Source organism: Hippichthys cyanospilos, chromosome 11, assembly GCF_059441005.1.
Source record: "Hippichthys cyanospilos isolate Australia breed blue-spotted pipefish chromosome 11, RoL_Hcya_1.0, whole genome shotgun sequence".
In the NCBI taxonomy this organism is placed as follows: Eukaryota; Metazoa; Chordata; class Actinopteri; order Syngnathiformes; family Syngnathidae; genus Hippichthys; species Hippichthys cyanospilos.
This window is the reverse complement of record NC_142379.1, coordinates 9137930-9161600: the sequence shown is the minus strand read 5'-3', so window position 1 is coordinate 9161600 and position 23671 is coordinate 9137930. Positions and strand designations below refer to the sequence as shown.

The 23671-nt window shown below is 39.5% G+C and overlaps 1 protein-coding gene across 1 annotated transcript; it reads right to left on the bottom strand.

The window, feature by feature from the left end:
* Positions 1-979: 979 nt before the first annotated feature.
* Positions 980-23417, bottom strand: ttc9b (tetratricopeptide repeat domain 9B). Its single transcript, XM_088428472.1, has 3 exons — positions 22518-23417; positions 4745-4927; positions 980-3681 (listed from the first exon to the last, which is right to left on the bottom strand). The coding sequence occupies exons 1-3, from the start codon at positions 22993-22995 to the stop codon at positions 3587-3589; spliced, it is 756 nt and encodes a 251-aa protein (XP_088284598.1). The 5' UTR covers positions 22996-23417; the 3' UTR covers positions 980-3586.
* Positions 23418-23671: the final 254 nt, after the last annotated feature.

Here is a 23671-nt window from a genome sequence, read left to right as displayed (position 1 = left end):
TCAACAAAGCCACAACACACTCACTAGCATCAAATTAATGTTTCTAACTTGAAAAAAAAAAAGTTTTCAAAGAGTATTAGGACTTAAATCGAATAAAATTGAAATTAATACATTAATATTCAAAATTAATGGAGAATTTTGTATAGTAAAAAAAAAGGGCAATGGACCCACACAGTTCCATTTAGGAATTTGGGCAGAAATGTTTAAATCATATATAAATAAAATAACATATGTGGTAATTATGCATAAATATTTGTGCTTTCTAAATGTAAAAAAGGTCATTGTCTTTAGATGTTTGTAGGGCAGTTTGCAATTGTGTGATGAATTTTGTTACTATATATATGTGACTTGTGCAATGACAATGCGTTTCTATATAAACTGTATGTGTATCCTACACAGTTATGACTCAATTTTCTGATTTATTTTGGAAAGTAATTCCACTTTTGACCAGTGAGTGTCAGCACACGTGTTTCGGCTGAGATTAGAACGAAATTATTGAACGTCTCTCTGTCATCCTTTAATTTACACAAACCCAATTTTACTTTTGCACTTCAATCCATCAATAATACCCAAAAGGACTTGAAAATAAATATTTTCTTTATCTTTATATTTTAAGCAGTTCATTGCTGATCATTCCAACCATCCATTTTCTTTAGCCGCTTGTTCTCAATAGAGTCACTGTGTGCTGGTTCCTATCCCACCAAACCTTCGAGCAGTAGGCGGGGGACCCCCTGAACTGGTTTCCAGCCAATCACAGGGCACACAAAGACAAACAATCATTCACAATTACATCTAAGGACATTTTAAGTGTACCATATACCTTCCATACATGTTTATTTGTGGTGGGTGTGGGAGGAGACCGGAAAGCCTGGAGAGAACCCACGCACCAGGCACGGGGAGAATGTGCAAACTCCAATCTGAGCTACTATCCTGTGGTGAAAAGGGGTGTTAAGCAAAAAAAAAATCACATGAGAGGGAATGCTTTGCAATAATCTATATTCATTGACAATGGACAGTTTATACAGCCAATTTACACAGGACATACACATTAATTAACATGGACTGAGTGACAGCCAGGAAAAAAAATAATCTTCTTCTTTCGTGTGCTTTTGCGCAGGCATGTAACGCTTGCACAACAGAACAGGACAACCTGTCCCACGTTCCGTGCCCACGACAGCAGCAGGTTCTGCATGGTGGGATTTTACAATGTTTGGAAATAATTAGAGACCTCTTTGTGCGTGATGGAAAAATTCCCAGGCTCTTCGCCTGCTTTAGTAATTCAGACAAAACCTCACTCATCCTTGGCTTCTTCCTCTTTCTGCTTCTCACACGCTTATTAAATTTGATTCTTAAAAGATTACCAGTCAAAAGTTTGGAAACACCTTCAAATTCACACTATTAATATTTCTATATGCTTAAAAAGAAGGGCTGAATAAGAGGGTGTTTTCAAACATTTGACTGGTAACGTGAAAGACATTGTAAAATCAATTGTGATAGTCTGACTCAGCGCCATCTCCTCCTAAAGTCACAAACGTGATGAGCAACTAGTCGGCTCAAAACGGCATTGTGATCAAGTCGACACAAGATGTGTGTTAGAGGTTAAATCCCAAAGATTTTTGTCATCAACTCTAATGAGATGAGGAGAGTTGAGTTGAACAAGATTCATCGATGACATCATTGAACTTTTTTTTTTTTTTAGGACACATGTGTCAAACTCAAGGCCCGAGGGCCAAATCTGGCCCACTACATCATTTTATGTGGCCCGTGAAAGCAAATCATGTAAATTTTATATAACTTTTATATAACTTTTCATATAATAAATAACAAAGTTGGGCTTTTGGAATATTTTTTGTGTTTTGTTACAGTTACCTCACAATAAATCAACAAACTGTTATGCTTTACTTCTGATTACAAAACTACTAAGCCGTCAGTTTGTTTTGTACAGTAATAACAGTATGGGATGATTTAAAATTGACCTGGTTTTCCTCATTGTATCGGCCCAATGAGTTGTAGGTACAAAATGGCCCGTGACGAAAATGAGTTTGACACCCCCGGTTTAGGATGATGCAAAATTCCGAATTGTTCTGTGGGAGAGGGGCTTGGACGGTCACAACAAGGAGTTCGGGGTCAGGATTCGGAGAAACTTTTTCTGACAACAAATTTAGGATATAACGTACGAAACCTGAAATTGATGAGGATACGGACAACGATAATTTTTGGATCAGAGATGGGCAAAGGTTTGTATTTTGTTGTTTTTTTACTAACAACATAACAAAAACATTTGGGAGCAATGATTTTAGGGGGAGGTTGAATGTCATTCTCTTATATGTTTTATCATATGTATAGGGATAAAAAACTGCAAAAAAGTATCCGATTTTTTTTCCAGTTTTTGCTATTTCTAAATTGTATTTATCAATTACTCATCTGGGCCGTAAAATACAATTAAAAGTAATAAAAATATGAATAAATACATTTTAATAAACCACTTACGGATAAAAACAAATGATCCAACAGTAAAGAAGCATGGCCAATGTGAAGTAAACATTTTTAACTGGGCTATCTTGTTTGAACATACTGTAAAGTCATTGAAACATATTTTATAAAGTCTGTTGGATGTATTGGTGAAATGCATGTTGAATACTAAAAACAGTATTTTTTTTACCATTATGCCTCGCGTATTGTGTTCTGCAAACCGGTTAGAATGACTTTGGTGTTTCCAATTAACAACTTTTAAAAACCAACAATCTTTACCATCCAAACGACTTTACAAAATACGTTTGAACGATTTTACCAAATATGTGAATTTTCCAAATATGTTTGACCGACTTCACGAAAGATGACTTTTTCAAGTATATTTGAAGAACTTCACCAAATACGTTGGAACAAATTTGCAAATACGTTTGAACAACTTCACCAATTACGTTATAATGACTTTTCCAAATATGTTTGAACGACAAAGCCCAGTCAAAACTGTTATTTACTCCTTCTGTGGGCTAGACCAAAAGTCTTTGCCCGCCCCTGTCTTAAATGGACATTAAAAATAGATTACTAACACTCAAATTAGCCCTTAATTGAAAAAAAAGCCTAAGAAATTGTGGTTAAAGGGCCTGAGCGAGAGGCCTCTCAGCGGGTCGCATGTACAATCAAATGGGACGATGATCTTGATATGAGTCCCACGCCCCTCTCACAGAGCCAATCAGGACCGTCCAAAAGGCTTCCAAGCATGCATGACCCGGATATTCTCCCCAGAAGAAAAAGGCAGAAAAAAAATAAAAAAACGCTTTTTGAAAACATCGACTAAATCACGCAAATGTCCATTATTCACTAGTTTTTTTTGTTTTGTTTTTTTGGGTGGGGGTGTTATAATACAGCAGTCTGTTCTCTTGGTTGTTGTTGTTTTTTTTGTTGTCAAGGAAAAAAGAGCCCACAGCACCTGAGGGACAAACAGGCAGGAAGGAGTCGGAAAAGTCAGAAAGTTTAGATCATCTCCTTTAACTGAGTCCGTGCTGCTGGGGGTCCATGAGAGTACGGCGGGGATGGAGGGCGGTTGGGCTTGAACGGGGGTGGGTGGGTGATGGGGGTTAGGTTAGCCTTGCGTCTCTTTGCCAAGCTCTCGTTCCCGCTGGCCGCTCTTGCTTATCTTCATCTCTGTCAGCTGGATGTAGCGCAGCACGTTGGTATCTGGGAGGGAAGGACGCCAGGGAGTGATGATGAAAAATTCTTAGCAACTTTCCACTAACAACCCAGGCTAATGTTGACTTTTCCCACAACAAGCATATCTCTTCAACATGCTTCCTTGACACCAGTGATAGGAAAATGAAGCCTCATGAACTACTTGTCAATTTGTGATTTTTTTTCACTCTGGATGGTGCTCTTGTTTAAAGTTAGTCGAATGGAAATTCAATACATTTCCACTGACTAGAGTGCTTCATGAGGCTTTGTTTACCTGTTATTACCTGAAATCAAACTCTACTTTTAGCTGAGTTGTTGCTGCCATTTTGTGTGTGAGTATTTTAGAAAGAGCATTAAAAACTAAAAACAGGGTCCACCAAAAAAAAAAAAAAAAAATCGGATTAATTCGAGGGCATACAGAAGACGGGGTCAACAGTGGCATCAGCCGTATCCCATACTTTTTTTCCATAAAGTGGCTTCAAACGATGGTTATGGTATCAAAGAAAGGCTTCAAACTAGGGATGGCGGTTCAAAGCAAAGGGCTACAAAGTAGGGCTTCAAACTAGGATTCAGATTAAGATTTTAAAGTGCGCTGTCAATTGGGGTGTTAGGGTTTCATAGTAGGTTTTCAAATAAGTCAAAGGATTTCAAAGAACAATATGAAACTAGGATTAGGATTTCAAAGAAGTATTTTGTACTTGGGTTAGGGTTTCATAGTAGACTTAAAACTGGGGTTAGGGATCGAAAGTATGGTTTCAAACTAGAGTTAGCATTTCAAAGTAGAGCTTGAAACTAGGGTTTCAAATGAGGGTTTGAGTTTCAAAATAGGGTTTCAAATGAGGGTTTGAGTTTCAAAATAGGGTTTCAAACTAGGTTTAGAGTTTCAAAGAATGGTTTCAAACTTGGGCTAGAGTTTCAATGTTGGGTTTTAAACAAGGGATGAGTTTCAAATGCAAGATTTCAAACTAGGGTCCACGTTCCAAAGTAGGGTTTTAGACTATGAGGTTTTCTAAGTAGGGTTAGAATGTAGGGTTCCAGATGTAGTAGGTATAATAATGTCACGAGGGATTACCTGCAGGCTCGCGGTTCTTGGCGTCTCGTAGGTAGCGTAGGGCACATTCGTAGTCGCCCAGATGGTAGAAGGCAATGCCGGCGCGGTACATGGCCTTGAAGTGGTCCCTCTGGTGACTCAATACCTTCAGACAGTACTCCTTCACGCGCTCGTAGTTGACCAGCTCGGACTGCAACAGACAAGCTGCAAACAGGAGGAGAACAAAAAAGGCAAGCCGATTAACACCAGATGATAACAAGTTGCACGCTTGCAGTAACAGGTTGACCGATAAGGCGAAACAATCCATTTGCTCGGCATCTTTTTATAGAAGCGCGGCAAAATAGTGCACACTCCATCTTCGGGGTGACAGTCAGGCAACTATAAATAGACAATAGTAATGTGTCACACACCAGAAAAGACATAAAAAAAAATCACGTAAGCAGTTCTGAGGCCCCCTGGCAGGGGAGTAAAACCCTACGTATTCTGCAACTGAGCACAACATTAAGCCTTTGAGCCTTTACACTGTACTTGAACTTACAGCTTTACAAGGAAAATGATGCTCACCTTCAGACTGCCTGTGTCATGTTGTGCTGTTATATTAAATGCTATGTTCTTGTCCTGTATCCTATCATACCGTATTGACCTGCACTGTAGTCTACTCTAAAATATCATACCAGATTGTCGTATCATGTGGTCTGCGTATTACCGCACTGTATTGTTCAATATGTTGTTGTTGTCGTTTTGTCCCATACTTTATCATACAATATATCCCCATGAATGAATGACATTTAGTCATATAGTCATGCTGTAAGTGGGGAAAAAAAAAAAAGAGTGCCGTACTCCCGTTGCTCCGCTGTTGCCTGGTAAATTGGGAACTGTGTAACAGCAGATCATTAAGATGATTCATTCATTTAATAAATCTATAACACTGCACACTGGCTGACTTATAAGCACTGTATTGTAGGGATGGGCGAGCATGAATACCAAGTGTTGTTGTAGGGCCGATACCTGGCCTAATTTCAAAGTAGCATTTAGTAGTCGCACTAATTTCATGTACAGTACTCGTCATGGAAGCTGATACTATCAGTCGCTCTCCTGGAACAGTTCTACGATAGTGGACTAGAAATTACAAACTAGAAAAAGAGAAACATGCCATTATATCACGAAATTTTAAGGGAAAATGCTACATGTAGAGGTATATTTTAAGGTTATGATATTGTTTTTTTGGAGGGTGGAATTTTGTGTATTAAATGTATCAGTGGTATCAGTACTTGGTATTGGTATCAGTGACTACTCAAGGGTTGCATATTCTTACTAGTACTTGTCTGAAAAAGGAAAAAGGGGTATTGAACATCCCATGTAAGATACTATGACAGTATGTGGTTGTGTTTTATTGTGCCATATCGGATCAACGCTAAGGGCTGAGCAAAACGATCAGAGTAACGATGCAATCCATTTTGGTATTGTATCAATACCAAAGATTTAGTATTGACTTTTTAATCTATTTATTTATTTTAGTTTCTATTGGGTCCCTCATGCAGTCCCTGCACATTTGTGTCTTCAGAATTGTTTTTTATACAATTATGGGGCACTGTTTATTGTTTTGTACATATTCTTCAATTCCATTTTCAGGATGCCTGAGTATAGTCTAACTTTTGATTCCAATCTCCATGTATGCCTCGCTATATAATCCATGATCATTGCAGAATTTGAGTATTTCAGTATTAAGCGACATACAGTGCCTCACGTTTTTCAATTTCCATTGGAAGAAAGAGTACGGTATTTTAATTTGGCTACTATCTGGTGTGTGCCGAAAGAAGCTTCTTAGACTTTTGTTTGTACTTTACTACAATCCCAAGTCAGCAGCACTTGTTTTTCCTCTAGGTCTTCGATCCAACAAATGTAAGCTACAATTCACCGCAGCTTTTACATTAGCTAATGCCCGAAATAACTTCATTAGTAAAGATACACACACACATAGTGCTTTTAGTCCACGGAAGGTTTTAAATGACTGCAGATGGCTCCGATATCTTATCACTCGCACGCCGCTCCTCTGTTGATTGCAACCAATTGCGGTTTCTACTTTCAGCTTTCCCCTCGTTATTACCGGCCCCTTCCATCGCCCCAGCCCATCGCTCACTGTCCTAATCTTTGAGAAATGTCAAAATAGCTCCCTTCCATTTGCACTCCCCCGTCCTCGTGTGTCACAGCTCTTTTTTAACCCGGGTTTCATCCTGCCTCTCTCCTTTCCGTCTGCCCTTGACACACAGACAGCTCTGTGAACAACATGAGTCAGGGACTATTAGCTGGGAGGCAGGTTGAGTCAGGGAGTGAGAGACAGAAAAGGGGCGTGCGATTTGCGAGGGACAGGGCTGCAGTAAGGGGGAGGGGGATGCCGGGGGGCTCAGGAGCATGAGATGAGGTGAGACTCATGGGAGTCTACGAGGTGAGGTGGGGTGAGGAGGAGCAGTGTGTTAAAAGCCGTTATTGCTGTCCTACCTGTCATCCCCCGTCAGTGTAAGAGAGACAGTGTGTGTGTGTGTGTGTGTGTGCGTGTGTGTGTGTGTGTGTACAAGAAATCCAATGTAAGACAAGGTGAGTGAGGCCAAAGACCAAATGTTCTACCAAGTGAGGAGAAGTCATTATGGAGCTCGGTCAGGCTCACAGTCATTTTTGCCATCAGTTTAGGCTTTTATATATAGTTAAACACAGAATTACAGTACTTGAAGTGCTTGAGTAGTTATTCTTTTGCATACCTCATATGTAACACACTTTGAGAACCACCTGCTAAATATGTAGCCTATTTTTTTTAGTCAATATTGCATATTAATGATTCATGACTTCTGTGACGCTGCTTTTTGGTGTGCCATGACAGGTCGTCACTTTTGCCATGGGAAAATGTGTAGCTTTGATTGGTCTAAAAATTACTCACGACAAGTATTGTATCTGACTGTCTATTTATGGCAGTAATGAACACAACCAGTGCAACAACACATATATACATGAATATAAATGATGGTAATCAAGCATATATTGTTTATCCTCTGTATAGAATGATTGTCATTAAATGGGGTGGGGGCGGGGATTCCTACATCAAAATTTCCTGTGGTCTCGGTACTTGGTATTGGTGACTACTCAAGAGTTGAGTACAAAAGCTGGTGATGATTTAAAGAAACTTAGATAGACTTCATTTACTTATTTGTGGATATATGCTCACATGCTTACAGTTTGGCACCCAAGGATTCAGATATTTGTGGCATTTCTTTCCCTTACATGATTAAAGTATTACTTAAAAAATATATATATATATATTGATTTTTTCCAATTTTTCTGTCATTTTAATGGAAACACATATTGACTGTTGGTCAGCATTTTTTCTTTAAGATTTTTCCTGGAGTTTTACTTTTTTTCCCCCCAATGCATTTTGACCTTTATGTGGAATTGTGGAACTAGTTGACCTCGTCGCTATCCCCACAAATGCTGGAAGTTCACTGTACAACATCAAGAAGTTGCCTGACAGCAATACTAACACCAAATTCAGTTGAGAGGTCAAACGTCCGCCAAGGCCAAACATAATGTTTTATTCCTTTGTGATTTTACAATACATATAAGGCTATTTGTTCAAAAATAGTATTGAAATGAATGAAAATGTTTCAGCAACTTTATGAGAAGATAAGAGAGACAATCAGAATTTCAGTTTGACTCAACATGCCCATTTTGTTTTTGCAACTGCCCCGCACATGGCCATCCGTCATGTCTCTCATTAGTGGACATGAGCACAGCTTTCAGAGGTATTCTGTTACAGCCTACACCTAATGGCTGACAGAATTGGACAATGGGCTGGCTCTGACCCACAGGGCAAACCATATAGTGCCAACATCACACACACAGTAGCACACAAAATAAGAAGGAACGGTGAGGTGATGGTGGCAAAAATCTGGACGAAACTTTATTTTGGGTCAAGCTGTTAAGGGTATATACAAAAATAGGCCAAATTTGACCTCAACTTTATGTGAGGCTTAAAAATTCCATCTCATGTCCACCCACCAAAAAAAAGCACCCTGCATGTTCAAATGATGACAGACCTGCCGCGCCCTATTGGCCCATTAGGCAGATGGATTGCATGCCAGAGGAAGGGTGTGATTATGACAAGGCATTTGGAGCAGGTGGGACACAAAAACACACACACACACACACGAGCTTCCATTAAAAACGGCAGAGCAACATCCCTCAAACTACACCCTGCGCCATACTTGGAGACAGTGTGTCGGGACCTCTGTGGCCTTTTTATTGCAAGTAATATTACAAGCAGGCAAGCCAGAGTTGAGAACTTTATCACGCCTCAAAAGAAATCTGAGCAGCTTCTGAGCAGCTTCAGAAATGAACCACTATTCAACAAGATGTCTCTCCATTGTCCATTAGAATTTGCTTATGGTAAATGAGCACGACCAATTAAGTAAATAGGGTTGTTTCATACCTGAGGGGAAAGGAGAGTGGCATCTGTAAAGCTGAAATTTTAATGTCACAAATTTATTGTCAGCACATTTTGTATATGACAAGATAGGCAGCCAGGGCGTCCTGAACTTGAAAGGAAGCACCACTGACTGTAAACCTTTAAGTTCACCCAACTAGTTTAAGGTCAGTAGGTCTAAAAAAAAAACCAAAACCCTCCAAGCAAAAACCTCTGGCACATTGTGTGTGTGAGCATGCGTTACTTGAGATTGTACGTCTGGTAAAAATATGTCTTTGGGATTGAATGGGTTAAAGGGTTATTAAAGCCTAATACAGTATACTGTATAACTCAAGCCCAAACACTTTTTTAATTGAATTTTTTGAAAGCAAAGTGATGTCATTATTTAAATGAACAACATATAACCAACTTTGTTTTATGTTTAGTTTGACAGTAAACATCAACTGAGCAATAGTCTCTGCATCTGCCAAAGTGCTGTTTTTTGTGGAGTTGCGTTTTCTGTCACATAATAGTGCTTGCGTCTCAAAATTTTGCTGACAAGACAAAAGCAAAACATAGCTGGCCGTGCTTTGATGGAAAGCGGTCGAAGACTTGTAATTAAGACACATGAGAAAAAAAATAGCATAATACATCTCCTTTAAGTTTCCACTCTACTTGGCTTTGTGTACGTTAGTATCAGTTGATTAACCTACACAGACCAGATCAATAATTGATGCTTTCAGCCATCATTACAAAGCAATGAGGAAAATGAAACGTATAAATCCCGGTCGCCGACGAGGTGATGATCCTTTTGGCCTCTCCGAGTGAGGCGGTTCCTCCCGAAATAACGACGCGATGCATCAGATACGCTTTGGCTTCGCGTTAATTGGAAAAGCGACGTTTTACGGGAAGGTTTGCGACGAAAAAGGACGTCTAATGAGATGTGAAGCCTCGCAAAGGAGTCGAGCGAGCCAGAGAGGTTTGTCTTAATGAGGAACCTGATGTGAGCGCGGCGACGGAAGAATGAGCTAAGGTTTAATGGGATGCCGCAACGCTGACTGGCACCCACTAATAATCGTCGAACGACTGAAAATGTAGGAAGACTGTGTGAATGTATTATACTGTGCAAGTCTTAGTTCTTCATTTGATTTGTTGTTTTAGCAATGCCGTGATGACTTTTTATCACAACAAGGTCACTCAGTAGAGCAGTGATTCCCAACCACTGTGCCAAGAAACATCATTCTTATTTATTTACGACAAATAAAGCATCTTTATCTATCTCTGCTAGTAAGCTGGGAAGTAGAAGTTACATTTAGCTGACTTGTTATTTTAATAGCTATGTTTTCAACCAAGCCAGCTCAAATTTCATACAAAGTAAATTCATTTTTGAATACATTAGGACAATATCCTTCATTTAGAATAGAAATCCTAGGTGGTATCACTAGTTTCAAATCACCGGTGCTAAGCTAATGAGGCAAACTCATCCAGACTGGGTCACCATTTTGGCCAGACATTTTGTTGCTTTATAGAATGTTATGGTCTAGCATAGTAGTTCTCAACCTTTTTTCAGTGATGTATCCCTTGTGAAATATCTTGTCGGCCAAGCACCTCTTAACCAGTGTTATTGAAAAAAGAAAGAAGGAGAGAGAGAGAGAAAACATGCCATCAGCGTCTGTGTCTGTGTTATGACTTAGTTGACTAGTCAATGTGCGTTCACTCACTTTAACCCCGCATAAATGTTTTGAGTTTAAAGACATCATAAATTTAGCTTTAACACAGGGTTCACATTTGGTTCACATTTTGGATTTTCTGTTTGATCAGAAATACATGAGGATCTCACCATGATTTTTTTCTCACAAATGTACTCATCTTGTTCAAAACAAGGTCTGTTTATTTATACATCACAAGCATAAATAGTTTAACAAGAAGTATTATTTCGAGTAAATAAATCATGTTTTTTGGACCAATAAAATCAAAATGTGTCATTTCTTGCAGTGGCTGCAAAACGTGGCACTAAGGACAGCATATTGAATAATAATGGCTGCTGTAAAACACCCTTGCCAGCTCTGTATTGTCTAGCTGGCAGTCCACCACGCCACAGCTGACAAGAACCAATCACTGGAATTGAAATATACGATCCCAGGAACGTTCTATTTGGACAGCGGGAAGTAAGCAGATGACTTAGATCCCACAAAAAATTCTAACCATAAAAGAAATCGACCCAAGCTTGCGGGACTGCGATGACGAGCAACAGAAAATGGCAGTATGCAAAATAGGCCTCTGCTGTCTGTGACAATTGATTTCTGAATCCTTGTTAGCTAATGAATCAGTGCATGAGGTGAGAAGTTGATGGTACACAAAAGCAGAGAACTGCAAAGAAAGGGCATTTCCTTAAAAAAAAAAAAAGCTCAGCAAAATGTGGCTTTTTACTTAATTTGTTCCTGCTAGCATTACAAGTGTGTTGGGGAAGGTTGTGTTTACTATGGGTGCATTTTGATGGTGCAGGAACCCCGCAGGTTAGCCTGCAGCATCATTTCGAGTCTTCACCAAGTCAAGTTTTTATTAAGATACAGCTCAAAGCCTGGAAGCAATGAAACTAGCTGCTAGAAGAGACACAAAGTGGGGAGAGGGATGGTGGCAATGAAACTAAATCCATTAACAGGGGCGGGGGGGGGACGGAAAACGCCGGCTCTCACGCCAGATTGGTTTTCCGCTTCCTGACGTTTTGAACTAATTTCCTCACCGGACCTGTCTCACAATCTGGCTTATTTTAAGACGCTCCTTGGCCTCGCTGATTAGTGGGCTGTCTATCACCTTGTAATTAGTTCTGCGGGAAGATAGAGAGCCATCACTCTTCCCCACAGCACTCCTCGTTTCCTTATACGTTCATCGCAGAACCCTAAATGCTGCAATTGCCCGCTTGCCGCACAGGTTGTAAATTTCACACTGTCAGATGGGTGATTTGAAAAAGTACAGTGAACTCTAAAAACGTTTGGGTCGAAAAGAACCTAATTATTGGTCCAATAAGAACCAACTGTTACTTGGGTCAATCTGACTCTGACTTTTTTGTGCAAAAGAAAAAGTCGTGTCAAACTGACAAATAGCAGTCAGCCCCTTTTGACCCATAAAGATTCTTTACCGTAATGTGTTCAATGCTTCTCCGGTAGTCGAACCTCAGCAGTCTGATTGATATAGCGCCTCTGAAAAAAGAATTAAGCATTAAAATCCACTTGTTTTTGTCCATGTCAGAGGGCAGCCATTTTGTCAAAAATTTAAACCCGACCTCCATGTTATCATGTTTGGTCAGCTACGGGCTCCCCTCTCGATCGACATGCAAGGGCCGTTGGCGCAAACCTTGCAGCTGCCCAGAAAGTAAAATAAATGACCCCAAAACTAACTAATTGTTTAAAAAAAAAAAAAAACAGCCCGATCTTTAAAATGGTTTTGTAGAAAAGAAGCGGCTTAATTTTGGAGGGTTTGTATAGACCCCCCCAAAGATTGGATTAAATGACTGACCTTAAGCGCAACACAATTTGGGGGCTAATTTTGAACTGAACGAGACGATCTTTAAAATAAAATAATAGATTGTATGAGGGTGGGGATGGTTTTTATGTTATTAATTTTTATCCAACATGTTGGTTTAAATGAATGGTCCAAAAATATTGGTTGATTTCTTTTTGACCCAAAAGTGTAAAAAAAAAAATGTGTCAATGTACTACATTCTAGCCAGTTTGTTTTACAAAATTAATCCACAAATGCACATTTGAAATTGAAGCAAAAGTATTAATTGTTTGTATTAGTGATGGGTAAATTAACCCTTATTAGCCATTTTTTATTTATTTATTTATTTTTTTGCTCTTCTTGGTTTAAGGATGCAGTGGAAATGTATTGCATTTCCTTTGCACTATTCTTTACTTTTTCAAACCAAGAGCACCATGCAGAGGAGTTAAAAATAATCACAGGTGCGTCATTAGGCTCCATCACTAATTGATTTACTTGTACTGGTTTTATTTGTTCATAAAATACCAAAATTTGATTCATGAAGTGAATTCCTTTTTGTGATTATATTCATGCTTCTCAGTGAAATACAGTAAATAGAAACGCAATCAATAAACTGCACCCACCACTACATAATGTTACCAATACTGGTTTCTTTTTCAAATGTCATGCATTTTGCTTTAAAGGGCCCGGTGCAGTATGATCCTCACAAAATACTCATTTTTTTGGACAGGACTTGATTTAATTTGACGTCAGAGCGCTCGGACAGAGCGAACAGCCTCTCCTGGCCCCCCTGCTAAGAATAGCTCTCCCCCTCCGAGCCATGCTGCTCGTTATCATGAAATCACCACACTGGCTTTATCGTGACGGGTCGTCCGCTGCGACGCGACTCGGAATTATCGTCCACTTGTCACCTTTGTACCCCAATTTCAGAGCCTTTTCAAATTGTACTCTCACAAAAAAAAGGGGAAATACTTTGCAATACCATGTCATCCCGACACCTATCATGAAATAAAATATTTGGACTGGAGGAAGAACATTCCATAAAGGCACGCTGGAATCTTCTTTTAGCAATTTGTTTAAATGTCAGTGAGGTTTTTTTTTGCTGAGTGTGCTCCTGAGAAGAATTCCAATGTGATTTTACTATTTGTGTGTGGTAAAAAAGAGATCAACATTTGACATTGATTTTTTTTTTTAATTTAGTGAGCTGCGATCAAAGACTAAAGACTTTTTCCATGTACTAAAAGTATTTTCATAAAAGTGTGTGTTAACTCTTAGAAACATATGAGAATATATATTTTTTAAAATTATTTAAAAAAAAAAAACATTAAATTACCATCCAAACATCCATCCACTTTCTAGAGCTGCTTATCCTCACAAGGGTTGCAGGCTTGATGTTGCCCATCCCAGCGGACTTCGGGCACATTTTTATGAAATGACCATACTTGAAAAACAAAAATAATATTTTTTTGACATGCTATTAAATGAAAAAAGAAATTAAAAAATCCAAAACATTTCAATTGACAAATATATCCTCCTAAGACCCAGCCTATTTCAAGATTCAAGAGTTTTATTGTCATATGCATAGTAATACTACGTGATGAAATTCTTAATCTGTTCACTTACCCAAGCAGACTACATTCCATAAAAGAAATCATACAGTAGGCAATAAAACAAAAAGACAGTTATAGAGCAATAAGGGCAGTAATAATGAACCACTAATAAATGAATAGATTTAATTTCTGTATATATTACGGAGTAGATGCAGTGGAAGAAACTGTACACATATGAGGATGATTAAAATATGGGGAAGATTAAAAAATAGTTACGTGAGTATGAGTAAATAGTGGAAAAAAAACGTATTAGTGAGTAACTTCCATTTGATGTTTTTCTAAGAGAGACATGAACATCAAAAAGACTCAAATATAATGTAGGAATGTATAAACAAAAGAATAACACATCCAATTTGAATAAACTAACATCAATGGAGGTAAATTCAGTCCTAAGTAATGGAATTTAGTTCTTGTAGGCTGAAATGTTGACATTCTTAGGCAGACACAGATGACACAGCATGACACTGCATGACAGCTGTTATTTTTTTTTTTTTTATCGTCTGTAAGGTAAACAGATTGGATGTGAGGACTTTGGGGTGATATTGACATAGGAAATATCAGAGTAAATACTCTAAGGCAGACACAAACAAGCACATACATGGAACAAATACAAGGAAATTCTAAGCATTTTTTTTCTCCTGGAAGAGGTTAGGCCAAAACTAAAACAATAACTCTCAGCCCCTTGTCCAACAGCGGAGTCACTTTGCACCCTTCGCCACTGTCCGCCACTCCCAAAATAGTTGCTGACTCAGGATTAATGCTCATCTGCTTAAATATTTATACCAATGAGGAAGCTACATCACGGATGATTCCTCTAATGCCCGCCACAATTGTCGGTAATAGTTCGGGGTGGGGTTAATGCTGCTAAAGAGGATGAAGAGCAGGCCGTGCCAGGCCATTGTTTTTCTATTTAAACATGCTTTAAGTTCTGTTTAGTGTCAGCTTACTTTATATTGGGAGTAAAAGCAGATACTCAAATAGCGGTTAAGCGTGGTTTAATAAAGCATAAAAAAAACTTTTATTGAGGTCGTTTGTGCTCGAAGGAATATCTGTTTTGTTGCTTCTCTTCGCTTGACTGGTCATCAAATGTCATTGGTGGACACTAAGCAGACTTGTTGCCTTTTGCTGTCCAAACGTGATGCTTGCCTTAGCTCTGGATGAATAAACAACATTTTTTATGAGGCAAAAACCACAAAACAACATTCAAATGCCTTGCTCTGTCCTGGCCTGACCTGAACAGTCCTGTCCCTATCCAGTCCTTCCTGTCCTGCCCTCTCATTTACAGACACGCTCGTCTTTTTTTGACTTCTTGGCAAAAGAAACAAAACTACATCAAAATGTTCTGATCTGTCCAGTCCCATCACATTCAACCATGCCCTGTCCTCCATCACATCTATCTCCCATTCTGTCCTCCTTTATTCTATTCCGTCCTGTCCTTGTTTCCTATCAAGGATCATTGTTCGAGTTTTCAAGCATAAGATTTTATTACTGTGATAACCATCGTATAAGGGAAAACGGAGCTGTTAGAATAAATGTACATAAATGATCCCATATTTACTTATATTGAATTGCAAAACGTTTATTTTGCCGTATAATCCTGTTTGAATCATAAAAGAGAATGTTAATGTGGAAGGAGCAAGCAGAGACACTTTGACCTTCAGGACGGTACGGTCTGCGGATGGCCGTTATGTTCTTGCAGAAGATAGTAGCCACTGTAAGAACTGATAACTGATAATATAGAACAGACACACACATACACAAACACACACACACACACAACACTCTAGCGTGTTGACTGTCACGTTGCCACCGTGTGTGCGCCTCCAAAACCGTTTAGGGCGGCGCCGTTTTGTAACTAGCGCAACTATATTAAATAAAAGGAGAGGGATTGACAGGAGGTGTTCTCAGATGGAGATTTCTATAGTAGAGTAGAAGATTTGTATCTGTGAACACATCTCCTTGCGAACACATCTCCTCGTGAGAAAACAGTATTTAAATCCTTTTGTCTTCCTTCGTTGTGTGTCATTGATTAATCGTTCTAGGTTGCCTGAACCATACAGGAGCCCAATGCACTATTTAGCCATGTATTTAACAATGAGACAAAGATTTACAAAAAATATTCAGTCTAGTTTCATGATAGGAATAAATCGCACACGAAGGTTGGTCATGGCAGTAGCTGAGCTGTGAGGGTCAGGGCTGCGCCACAGTGGGAGTGGACACAGTTGACTTCAATAATAAAAGAAAACTGTTTCTTTGAAACATGACAGTAGTATAACCAGTCACTCATAACATGGTGAAAGAGCATCTGTGCCAGGAAGTGGCCGGTTGGAGAATATCCCACATTCCGCAATCTAAAACTTTATTTACTATGCAGTATGAGTCATTTTCTCAGAATGGCTCTTCCCCTTGTGTAGAAGTCACAAGGCGCCTTCCATCTTGACTTGTCCCTAACCCATTTATCCCCCTCGCCTCCGAGGATAATCCCCATCACATTTAAGAGATCTGTCCAGTTTCGCTTGCTGTCTCTTATTTTAGCACCCTTGCATCCTTCGGAACTCAGCCCCTTCGCTTCCCTCATCACCCCTCCCCTGGATTTCGGCCTAATCTGTAGTGTGAATATGAAAAAAGGAGAAAACATAGTACAGTGTGAGTACAGTGGAGGGTGCGAGCCAACCATGACCGAGCCATCTGCAACCCTGGCTGGCATACAGTGAGCTTGCCATCCTGTGACCAACCCCCCCCCCCCCACACACACACACACACACGCCTTCTCTTGCCCTTGAATGGCACCTCGAATTCAACACCCCCAAAGCACACAGCAACCTTTCAAGCATAGTATATAGCCTCCATTTCATCTCCGCTTTCCTCGCTGCTTCATCATTGTGCTTTATATCTTGCGGACCCCCCAGTGAGGTAGTTGGCTGAAGATGAAAGGGAAGACTTTTGTGATGTGTTCTGCTGCTGCTGCCATATGCGCACATGCAAAGCATGCAGTGGACTGTACCAGAGAGCAACCCGCTGTGTGCCGTTACGTTATTCCGCCAATGCACAGGCCACCTCTTGAGGTTAGCGATAATGTGGAATATTATTATGATCGCGGCGTGTCTTCCCTATAAAGAAGGCTGCGGTTCAAACAGATGTTGACGACAAGCTGTTCAGTGATATAATTATGATATGGAAGGTTCTGTAAAATGCCTTGGGAGATTTAGGTGCTAAAATGAGGATAACGGCTGATGCTATGGAAATATCATGTACAGAGAAGATGCCATAATAAATAAGTTGTCGGCCACCCTTCCTTCGTGTTTTAAAACTAAGAGGGAGAAAAAGATTTATCGGGAAAACACTGACAAATTACAGTTTTATATGCATTCCAATTCATTTTCCTCCATGAAATTACGTTATCTTCAAAAATATACTGTGTATACACTGACATCATTGGCCATAATAAAAGCTATCAAATGAAATCCATCCGACCATCCATTTCAGTCAGTCTATTGCAGCTAAATCTGAAATATACTTATGGACAATTTAAAAGCATTTAATCAATTTTAGAACATTTAGTGGAATCCACAATCTAGCCACGGAAAACTCACACAAGGATAGCTGGAACATGCAAACTTTAGACAGAAAGAATAACAGCACAACATCAATGCTAGTTTTGTTAGCCCGTTTACAGGGATGTGCATTGTGTGTTGGCATGAATCTAGCAGACTTTTTCAAGTTGTGTGGTTTGGTTAGCATCCCTGAGCATCCACTTGACATCTAAAAATATTTTATCAGGCACCAACACGTATTTTACAAAGCAATATGTCTGCAGGAAAAATCTTCCATCATATAATGTATTAGCATGAAGCTAGCGGATTTTCATTAGTTACTGTATGTAGTTTGTTGAATGCGTCAACAAACAATGCAAAAATGGATTATCATCATGCAAGCAACTGCTTGAGTCAAAAAAAAAAAGCGTTTTGTGTTCCCAAACAAACGATTCTGCTCATGAGCTGTGCTGCTCCCAAGGCTGCGACTCAGCTCATGACTCATGCTGGTCAAAAGGAACAAAGGAACTTTTTGAGGCAGACATCAGAGCAAGCAGGAGTTGAGGAAAAGTCAGACTTGCAGATTCTCACAATCGTCGCTGCTTTGGCTCCCTTCTTTGAGCCTTCACTTTGTTCAATTTGTGATGATGCAAGTATATTTCACCACAACGTATTTTAATGCCGCTCTAATGTGAAAGCACATCAATATTTTATGTAAGTAGTATCATTCCATTTTTGTCAACTTTCCATCCAACACTGTGGCGCTTCGAGATACAGGTGACTAGTTTTGTTTTCTTTTTTGCTTTGATTTAAGAGCAAAAATCTGAAATTCAAGTGCTTGATAGTGGGAGCAATCTAATCTCAGCTCACTTCACAGCAAGCGCCAGTTTGACAGATACCAAATATTTCTTCAAAAAAAGCTGTTCATGAAGCTTACTGTCAAATTAAACTTCAAAGAGATTACATGTTAATTTTCAACAAACACAAACTTTTCCATTGAAGTCCACTAGACATAAGCAAAGACATGAATAGTGTGTTGGTGTTGAAAATTGTCATTGGGCAATTAATATAATAACACCAATATGCATATATTCTTTATCCTCTGTGAAGAAATGAATAATATCACAGCGGTTTAGTCATTTACATGAGTTGTGAAACTATTACATAACATGACCCCTGCATACCTGGATACCCCTTTTTAATTAGAGTGGACATCAATTATAAATGGAATTTCGGCATTTGCAGGTTGGCCAGGATCCAATTCCTCACAAATCCACAACAGTATTTTTTTGTTAACTACTGTACATACTTGTGTTAATTCTTTACATTTGATTTATTATGTTATTTTTACAATATATGCTTCATAAAATCAAATATTTGCATTGGTGTTGACCCATTTTGCCGTCTTCAACCATCTCATTAAAATTGACGAAGAAAAAAGAACAAAAAGTGAATGAATGAATTGATTTGTTCATTTGGCCCCTTAAGGAAATGTGCCATTTACTTCATTCCTCTATGAATGAAGGAGCAAATGTGATAGCAGCAACAATGATGGCAGGCTGCGAGCAGTATTACTACAAGCAGAGGGAAAAGGCACAGTGCTGGTTGCCATGGCAAATATGGCCCCCTGTCGAGTGTGTGGCACTCCCCTCCCCCTCTTCGTCTACTCCTTCGCTCGCTCCTTGCACTAGTTTTTTCTCTCCCTCCGTGCTGACCAATCCCCTTTCCCTACTTCCTTATCCTCATTTTCCTCATCCCTTTAAATCACCCACCCCATATTTCCTTCACGCCAAGCCGGCCTTCGACAAAGGCGGCGGACAATGTGCAGAGGCTGGCGACCTTCAGTACATCATTGAAGAAAGATTGTTAATCTGTCAGGCATCATCAAAAATAGCCGCGTTATGATGACGTTATTGACGCTGGACGCTTGTTTTACGTACGCCAGCGTGAGTGCAAACGAGTCAAATCAAATCATGTTTATATTATTATTATTTATATATTGCGAGCATTGGCGGATTTTCAGTCTTTTTAGAGCACAGTAAACACCAAAAATTGACTAAATGAAAATTGTTGTACTGAAAAGTTAAAGATAACTGTAATTTACTTGCAAATGCATTTTGTTTGATTTAGAAAAAAAATGAGGCCACTAGCCAATATGATATCAAAATGAATTAGTGATTCTTTTACGTAATACTTACCTATATTATTGATTCAACCCAGAGGTGTCCAAACTACGACTCGGGGCCTCTGGCATATGCTAAAAATACATTTTCACATGGCCCACAATGCTATTTAGAATTATAATTTTTCAAGAAAAGTTTGATTTAAAAAAAAAAATGCCAATCATCACTTTTAATAGAAAACCTTGAGGTATATTTTTAATTACATAATATATGTATTTGCTTGCTTGCTTGATTTTTACCATGTTTAACGAGTTAAAAAAAAAAGTCCCTCATGTATTTCTATCTTTCTGTATGCAACTATCAAAGGAAAAGGTTTGAACAGCCCTGGTTTAAAACTATAAATGCATCACATACTAAGACTCAAGAATTTTAAAAATCATTTATAACACATCTTATGACAACAGACAACAGTCAAAAATGATTGCTTTTTCAAAAAAAAAACTATACCGGGAATACATGTACTCACTAACTTCCACTTATAACTAAGTCTAAATTTAGCTCTTCCCCTGTATACAAAAATGCTAATATCCCAAATGAGATTAATGACTTCAACATTTCTTTGGCACCAATTATGAATTTTCTGAAATGCCAGGGCTTTTGCATTTTGGGGTATTTTCTATGTAAATGTCCTCATAAGTATAACAAATTGAATAAAGAGCTCAATATTGTCTTGTTTGCTTTTTAATGTTCAAAAACATACTTTAAACTACGTTGCAGTGGGAAAGGATGACAAAGAATGTAATGATTTGAGGGAAACATTTTCTCACTTGGAATCTTCAAGAATCCGTGTAATACTGACAAAGTGCTACAATTCTGTTCAAATATTAGCTGTTCTATTATTTAGTAGGACTTCATACGCTAGCACTATTCTGTAAGATAGTATCAATGAATAATTGATGCGTAGATGAGACAAGAACTAGCAAAATAGATGATGTTCAATGGTTGGTGGCAGTGTTGTTATTGTCATAACAGACGCTAAGTGCACCTGCTTCCTAACACCTCTGCCTGCTTCTAATCAAACTCTTAAAGGAACAGCGATGCATTTTTTCCTTATTAATAGAATCAGAACAAAGTTGGCACATTGCTCTTTTAGCATGTGGTTACTGAAGCTCCTTTAGAAAGATTGTGCAGCCTTGCCTTTAGACATGCAACCTTACATCATCTGTTTGATGAGCCGCGACATGCGCTTGTCACCGTGGAGGCCTCGTGTGAAGTATTACAACACATCAACATGGTGACCCTGGATTAGTAATACAATATGAAATTCATTATTTGCTGATGGGAAATGACAGGGAATATACTGAAAGATAGCTTTGCTAGAAAGACTCGGCTTGCACAGGGGTTTACAGCTGTCGTCAGTTCTCTTTTTGTTAGGAATGATGAAAGCTCTTGTCTCAATTTATGGACAAATGTGTTTACTCAGTACGGGATTTGGGCCTGATTTTTTTTTTTTAATTAAACCTTCTATTATCAAGGTTAACTGTTCTGCCTGTAATTTATCGGTAGAGGAATCAATGGAGATTCAATCACTCAATGACAGTGTTGAAAATGACTTGTTCTTTTTGATGCAATGTAAATGGCTACAAAAGTGATGTTTTTGAAGTCTCATGTAAAGTGACTATTTTTGAACTTCAAGGTTTTGCCGGTGAAGATAGTGAATAACAGTATTTTTTTTCCTCTATATATGATTTATAGAATTTCGGGTATACTTTTAACTCAAAGGTTTCTTTACAATAATATGCTCTATGTAGCTCCACGAGTCTAAACCTGAAACTGGAAGCAACTGTGATGTAATTTTCAGTCGACAACAAAAAGCAAAATGGCCACCCCCTAAGATGGATAAAAACAAGTGAATTTTGCTGCTTAATTGATATTGAACAGATGCAATATTAAACAGAATACAGTACTGTGTTTGTACTCGTGGAGCTGCACAGAAAATTCTATCTTCAAGAAAATATCTATGTTGACTTCCTCTTTAAAAAAAAAAACTCAAAATGCAAAATTATCATCTGGAGCAGTCCTCCTCCCTCTCATTCAAATGGCAATTCCATCGTCTTAAATCATCCAGGAAGAGGCTATCAAAAAACTGCTGGAGCATTTTAGGGAAAATGAAGCAGATCGAGCCCAGTGGGTGAGCGGAAAACCAACAGTTTCAATCGCTTTTTATAATAAGGCCAAATGTACAGAACAACAACATCAAAACCCTTTCTGATCAATTAAAAGTGTTAAGGTGCATAACTTGTACAGTATTGTTAAATGAATATATTAAGGGCTTCGTGAAAACGCTAATTCTATTGAATTCGCACGCATTAGAAGATGATAAAGATGAATACAAACGTATTTAATTTTTGTCAGTATGTTGTCCCCAAATGACTACGCCTCTGGATAGAGTATATCGCAAAAAAGAAAAACATCTCCAACGTGAACCCAATGAACCGAGGGAAACCACGCGCAGAACGGGCAGTCCTTTCGACCGTGACCGTGCGCGGATGCGCTGGTGTCGGTACAGTGACTGACCTGTGAGGCTGTCGTAGCACTCGATTTCGGTGCTCTCCACGGCTCTCCGCTGCTCCTCGGTGAGCTTCTCGGCGGCTTGTTGGCTCAGCAGGTTGACCTCGGAGCCGCCGGTGGTCCCGTCGGCGACGTGCACCCCTTTGAGCTGGAGCAGCGCCCGGTGGTATTTGCCGATGGCCTCGCGGAATTTCTTCTCCTTGTAGCAGCGGTGGCCCTCCGCCTTGAAGTCGACGGCTTTCTGGATCTTCGTCTCCATGTCCGTTTCCGCCGAGACGCCGACTCGACACACGCCGCCCCCTCCTACTTCTCCTCCTCCGCCGCCGCCTCCTCCGCCACCGGCGGCCGCTGCTAGGCTCCGGCCGCCGGGTTCCGGGTAGCTTTTGAGGCTCTTTATCGGGTGTTGCTTGGCTTCCATGCTGCCTAGTGAGCCGGGCTGGAGCGGACCATGATGCTCGGAGGACCGGAGCAGCGTGCTGTGCATAAAGGATGCTGTTTGGCTACTTCGTAACGGCTACGACACGCCTCGAGAAAATTTGCCGCGGTACAAAAGTTGTCCAAACGTCAAAAGGTTATTTTGAACAAAATAGGGGGGCGAGAAGCGGCGACATTGCGGGGAGTTATCTAGCGAGTATCGTGATGCTTGCGGGGATGTGTCGTAGCGACAACTGAAGCACGAGCAGTTTCAGCACCACAGGCACGCGACCGCCTCTGCCGCAAAGCATGCTGGGAAATTGAGTCCCTACACTAGTCAAACGTGCAAATCAAATATAACGTACAAACTGGACAACTCGACACAAATACATACCACGCACCTGTACAAAACGGTCGTTCTAAAAATCTACAACGCCAGTCAAATGTAATTTACAATTTGGAGGTCATTCTCCGCTAAAAGGCAATATATGGTTAAATGAAATACTGTACATAGAATAACAAAGGTGAAAATGGTATACATGTACAAAAACAAACAATCAGAACAGCACCCTCCTTCGTTGTATAGCCTACCAACCGTGCAATGACAATAAATGAATTCTTGTCAATTTACGGTAGTGCAATAATCGGAAACAACGACAAATTGTGCTTTCCGTGTCTGTCGCGATCAAGTGGAAGCGATTTTATTTACACCGATGTAGTTTGGCCGAATGAAGTTGCCGTAAGAA

Excerpts from the sequence above, each read along its gene's own strand:
- ttc9b (XM_088428472.1), bottom strand. The coding sequence starts at position 22,995 with ATGCACAGCACGCTGCTCCGGTCCTCCGAGCATCATGGTCCGCTCCAG. Across the intron at positions 4,928-22,517 it reads GTGCTACGACAGCCTCACAG|CTTGTCTGTTGCAGTCCGAG; the intron begins GTCAGTCACTGT and ends TCCTGTTTGCAG. Across the intron at positions 3,682-4,744 it reads CAAGAACCGCGAGCCTGCAG|ATACCAACGTGCTGCGCTAC; the intron begins GTAATCCCTCGT and ends CTTCCCTCCCAG.